Source organism: Chaetodon auriga, chromosome 7 (genome assembly GCF_051107435.1).
Source record: "Chaetodon auriga isolate fChaAug3 chromosome 7, fChaAug3.hap1, whole genome shotgun sequence".
Lineage (NCBI taxonomy): Eukaryota > Metazoa > Chordata > Actinopteri > Chaetodontiformes > Chaetodontidae > Chaetodon > Chaetodon auriga.
Genome location: NC_135080.1, coordinates 19,668,955 through 19,675,291, shown reverse-complemented (window position 1 = coordinate 19,675,291; position 6,337 = coordinate 19,668,955). Strand labels below are relative to the sequence as shown.

The 6,337-nt window shown below is 38.6% G+C and overlaps 1 protein-coding gene across 1 annotated transcript; it reads left to right on the top strand.

The window, feature by feature from the left end:
• The first annotated feature begins 1,048 nt into the window (after positions 1-1,048).
• Positions 1,049-5,075, top strand: LOC143323436 (uncharacterized). Its single transcript, XM_076735276.1, has 7 exons — positions 1,049-1,261; positions 1,876-2,038; positions 3,393-3,680; positions 3,839-3,880; positions 4,420-4,482; positions 4,743-4,775; positions 5,002-5,075. Exons 1-7 carry the CDS (start codon positions 1,049-1,051, stop codon positions 5,073-5,075), a joined length of 876 nt encoding a protein of 291 aa, XP_076591391.1.
• The last annotated feature ends 1,262 nt before the right edge of the window (positions 5,076-6,337 follow it).

The window sequence follows — 6,337 nt, the reverse complement described above, 5'->3', positions numbered from 1 at the left end:
AGGGGGCAAATCTTCTACCTGTAGTGCAACACGCCGCACCATTTCAGAACCAGGGACAGCGCAGCGCAGGTGTACAGATATCCATTTTCAAAGTAAAGCTTGTTTATGAAAACTTGTCAGATTTATTGTTCGTCCTGTCCCGGCACAAGCGGCGTGTCTTGATGTCTGTGGACCAGTTGTGGAAAACGTCCCAGTGCATTAAATCAAACGCACTGAACTCCATAGCAACCGCTGTGTTTCGGAAGTAGACATGCATGCACTCACGTACTGCTGAATGCGATCTCCGGTCGTTAGCTCATTTTTTCCCCTGAGCTTTAATATAACTTCAAGCCTGTACATTTAAGTCCCAGGTCCCATATTTATGATCTAATGCTTTTATTCTTCTTTTTGGCTACAGGATTCAGGCATTTTGTGATTAAAAAAGTATATTATTGTTGTTTTATTTGTTATTGTTAATATCTGTATCCTGCTTTGTCCTAAATGCATTTATTTTTCATAAACGGCAAATACACTACGTTTTTTAAGGTACCACTACGTTTACAATGCCATCTGATATTAGTTTAATATCTTATTTTCTTACTCTTATTGTGAAAGTATCCTAGTCCTTCCCTAACGGTAACGTTAACGTTATGCAATAACAGGAGGCATAATGTCTCATTAGGCCCCCTTAAACACTGTGTATTGATTTAGAAAAAACGTGACCTTTTGTATTCATTCAAAAGATGGGATAATCATGGTCCAATCAGTTGCATACACTTTTTAAACCTTTCTGTATGAATAGGAACACAGGTAGACTATAGCTAGCCTGCAGTACTAAATATTTGTCTCTTTTCTCCTTCTAGTTTCTGTCAACCCATCCCCCAGCACCGCATCTGAACCATTTAAATAAACCCAAAGGCACTTTTAAGAGCCATCTTCTATCTATCTATCTCTCTATCCCTCTATCTGTTTCTCTGTCTATCTCTATCTGTTCACTGTTTGTTAGTCTACCTGTTTGTCTTTATCTGTCTTCTTGTTTGTCTGTCTGTCCGTTTGTGTTCCTGTCATAATGCCAGGAGGGTCTACCAAGAAGACTTGTCCCTTTTGCAAGGGAGTTTTGTTTTGTGCTCAGAAAGTGTGCTGTCACTGCAAGAAAGAGCAGCCTCTGAAGCAGCGCCTCAAAAAGAAGCTTCAGAGGTTTGATGAAAAGAGAGAAGAATGGGTGGTTGGCCGTAAGAAGAACCACAACGTGGCATCCATCAAGGATGAAGCCATCATCATGGTTTGTACATATTTTTAAATGACTTTAAACTGCTCAGATGATATTGGAAATAAGTTCTGTAGTACACATGGAAAATCATGTGATCCTCAGGTATTTCTGAGTTCGTAACAAAAATAACAACCTCAAATGTGTAAAGTTCATAGATAAATGGACTGCATTCATACTACTACAGCTTGTAAAATGTAGACACTGCCACATATAAATGCATTTGCAACATTCACCTATTCACTCATAGAATCACAAAGGTTTCTCTCTGTTTTGAATACATTTAGAAATTTATCATCGTTGAAACTCAAGTTTCTTGTTATCTCTAAACTCTAGTTTCTAGTTACAGTATCTAAATGAAAAACGAGTGTTACAAATGTGATACACCCTTATTGATATTTGTCCAAAAGTTTTGTTTTTTGCCTACACTTCATGAACTGTTCCTGTTTGCACATTCATTTTTACACAAAAGTAAAACTCACCATGAAGTTAGATCATCCTAAATGGTATTCGCATGGATGCTGTACTCAGTAATGTCATATTTTTTGTCAATAATTAGTGTGTTTAGTTTGTTTTGTAGTTGCTATTCCATTTTTTTCAACTGATAATGCAAACTTGTGTCATTGCAGCTTGAGAAACTCCATGCTATTGGCTACAAGCCAATTCTTCTTGGAAAGAAGACAAAAAAGGAGCAGACCAAGTGTGAAATCCTCACCCCACGCTGCAGACTGACTGATTTTGCCCAGGACTACCTACACAAAATAGGGTCATTTTATGAGTACCTTTGTGAAGGTGAGATGCATGCATTGTATGCTTAACAAATGATATTGTTAATGCTTAAATTAAAGTATGTATTGGAAAGCTTGTTATTATCCAAATCTGACAGAACACTAATTTGTGCCAGTATTTAGCCTTAGATACATCCAGATAATACACACTCAAATAATTTCAAATGATTTTTCATTGTACACTTTGTAAGACAACTGACTCAAAACTGTTATGCCTGTTCACTGCCACTGTTTTCATCTGTACAGTTATACATGGTTTGAAAGTAATGGACTCTATGCACAGCTCCACTACTTCCTGAACTTAAGGCAGCTATTGGACAAACTGATTAATCCAGGTGTGTCTGACCATTGTGACCGCTGAGGTTAGACACACCTGGATTATTCAGTTTGTCCAATAATGTAAGACAGGAAAGAAAGGAGCTACCTTAAGTTCAGGAAGTAGTGGAGCTGTGCATAGAGCATGTTGCATAAATTTTAGGATGACAGTATAATGTCTATTTTGATAGTGAATTACTGACATAATGCACAGATTTGACCATTGATTGTCTACCTTCATGAGATGCAGAACAAAATACTACTACTACACAAGCAGAGCAAAAGATGCAAATGGACCATTAAATAGTTAGATTGTTGGACCATTAAATAGTTAAATAGTTTAGTTTAAATCCCCAGACTTGACAGGATAAAATTGAATTTTTTTTATTCCCAAAGAACATTTTCACACCATATTATTATTATTGTTCAAAAGTCACAGTGGTTGACAATAAAAATAATAAAATAATAAATATATAAGGAAAAAAAGTAGAAAAGGTATGTACAGAATATAGTGTGAATGGTGAATTGTCCATGATACTGAGAGTTTTACTCAGTATCCTCCTCTCTCAGCCAAATGGGGCTCCACTCCCAGGACAGGAGCAGCTGATGAGTTTGAGTCTGTAAGCATCCGCTTTCAGAACAGGACGCTGATCATAGAGTATGTGAGGGACAGGGTGATATTGAATAGATTCAGATGTCTGCCACTCGACAACAAGGCAGCTCTCACGACTAATTGGGCATGGGACGCAAGCTTAGATCTTATCAGCCTGTAGCTGGCCACCTCTGGTGAGGGTGTATAGTGGCCAAAATAGTAGGCCAAAACACGCAATGAGCCAGAGGAGCACTACTGATGGTGCATTCCATAAATTCAATTTACCCCAAAGCTTCTCCAAATCTATCATCCACTATACTATATATGCTCGCACAAGGATATCAACATCTCATCCTGTGTTTTTTTTTTTAATCAGAAGAGTCAAAAAAATGTTGTAATCTAAAGTGAACACAAATCTAGTTGAGATTTTACAACTTGTTTAACTGCACAGGTTGGACCCCGGATTCAGATGACAATGGGGAGGAGCTGATTACACTGTACCTCACACCCTGTGACCCACTGGAAGGAACAAGCCAGGCGAACATGGAGAGACAGGCGAACACGGAGAAACAAGTGGAGGAGGCGAACATGGAGGGACAGGCGAACACGGAGAAACAAGTGGAGGAGGCGAACATGGAGGGACAGGCGAACACGGAGAAACAAGTGGAGGAGGCGAACATGGAGGGACAGGCGAACACGGAGAGACAAGTGGAGGAGGCGAACACGGCGAAAAAGTCGGGTACGTACTAATGTTTGGAGGGTATTAAATTGGTATTCTCATGTCTGCTGATTATCGATTTCTCATTATCTCTGTTTATTAATACATTACATACAATTAAGAAGGAATAGTGTCATCTTTTAAAAGATATATGAGTGAACTATGATCTTATATTGCAGTGGCGACAAGACATATGCCAGAGAGGAAGAAGCTACAAAAAAGTAAGTTTAAATAATTCCTGTTTGTTATCCTTACAGTACAAACCAATCATTTAATATTTTTTCTTTGGCAGGAACTTGGATAATGGTTCACTGGTTAACTGAACTGTATTTCAATCAGGAAAGACTCTGAAATAGATGATAATCATTTATTGCACATGCAAGAGATCACAACCAGAAAGTCTTTGGCGGTTAGACCCCATAGCAGTGAATAGAATATGCACGTATAAAAGAGGGGGTGATGAAGCAGAATAGGAACCCCCCCCGGGGTCTAGACACTGTTGGTGGTGTGGAGTGATGAGCAGGGCTAGGTGAGGTGAAGACGCTCCAACTCTTGGAGAGTTGGTCAGGCACCATCATATCTCAAAGAGCTCATAGTACCCTATCAACCCATTAGAACACTGTGCTCCCAGAATGGAGGCTTACTAGTGGTTCCTACAGTCTCCAAAAGTAGAGTGGCAGGCAGAGCTTTCTACTACACCTACTACATCTACTACACCTTAATTGCCTGAATGAGTAATATTTAATTTCCAAACCTACAGTTGTCTCTGCTGTCTCTACTCCACTTCAAGACGGAGCTGTGAAACACAAGAGGAAGCGGGGAGGTATGTACCGAATATTTTTGAGATTGAGTTCAAATATTATATATTATTTTAAAAAGAGAATTGGTAATTCACTACCGTCTCTACCCACCATAGCCTGATTGTCTTATTTTGAATATGAAGGTAGTTTTGAATTTGTTTGAGAGAAATTAGAAAAAGGACTGTAATAATATGTCAGGTAGATCTGCCTGAATGTTTGTTTGAAATTCCTGAACATGTCTTATTAATTGAAAATGATAATACTATTATCTCCTTTCATACAGTGGTTCAAAGCCAGAGGAAGGTTTCACCCAAGGGTAAGACAAAATTGTTTTGTCATGATTAGAGCACTGACAGATCGTTTTCACCTCTATCAGCATGTACTGTAGGAATTTACATTATTTTCATGGGTATTCATCACAGACCTATTGTGTCTAAATTAGTGCACTTATATTATCACTTATTGATGTTTCTATCAGTCATGATGCCAGTAGATAAGCATAGATGGTTCTGTTGTGAAAAACATGTTTTTTGGATTGACAGATTGCACCTACCACACTGGCCGTGATTCTTATGAAATATGCGGCTACGTGAAGGAAAGAGTCAGACAGGTTTGACAGGCAGAGTGAGTCCTAAAAATTATCTACTTTTCGATATATCAACAATTTACACAAATAACCTGTAGCTGAGGCTCTGCGTCGACCACCACGCCTCCCCCTGGGCTTGCCTTGTCCTTGCCTTGTCCTCTTTGATGGAGAGTCTCTTCCAGGGCATGCCCGTTTCCTGATCTGAGCTGCTTTCTATGTTATTAAATAACAGTCTTGTCAAACCGATGTGGTTAAAGGTACTAGAATCAAAAACAGGTGACAAGTTAAAGCAAACCCCAACATCTACTGCATTGAGGGATTTATACACTATCTGACCCTTACCATAATATACCTAATATGTATCCCCCTCTGTAGTTAAGGACAGTTACATTTGGAAAACTTGCTCTTCAATGTTTTGCGTACATATTTCACTAATGCAGAAGCACTGCAGTCATGAAAGGTCTGCCTCTGGCATCAGTTTCCTCATTTACTGAAGTCTTCTCCATAGATCTAAGAGCACATATTATTCACTGCTGATACAAAGACAGCATCATCTGGGCCTTTTTCATCATGTCTAAACATGCCATAGAGCATGCTTGGATGTTAAATACTCAACTGCCTTGTTTAATACAAAAGTATAAAATCTTAGGCACTCATATTTCTACTAACATTTAATATAATTTGTCACCCACATGTCAAGTAAAGTATGATATAACACTAACCCTGGCTTCAGCGAGAATCTGGTCATGCCTCAGTTCAGCAGCCATTCGCCTCCCCTCTTTGTATTGGGGATTCTGGCGGTCAAGGGTATATCTGTCCATAGTACACAGACAGACAAACAGGCAGACTAACAAACAGTGAACAGATAAAGATAGACAGAGAAACAGATAGAGGGATAGAGAGATAGATAGATAGAAGATGGCTCTTAAAAGTGCCTTTGGGTTTATTTAAATGGTTCAGATGCGGTGCTGGGGGATGGGTTGACAGAAACTAGAAGGAGAAAAGAGAAGGGAAGGACTAGGATACTTTCACAATAAGAGTAAGAAAATAAGATATTAAACTAATATCAGATGGCATTGTAAACGTAGTGGTACCTTAAAAAACGTAGTGTATTTGCCGTTTATGAAAAATAAATGCATTTAGGACAAAGCAGGATACAGATATTAACAATAACAAATAAAATAACAATAATATACTTTTTTAATCACAAAATGCCTGAATCCTGTAGCCAAAAAGAAGAATAAAAGCATTAGATCATAAATATGGGACCTGGGACTTAAATGTACAGGCTT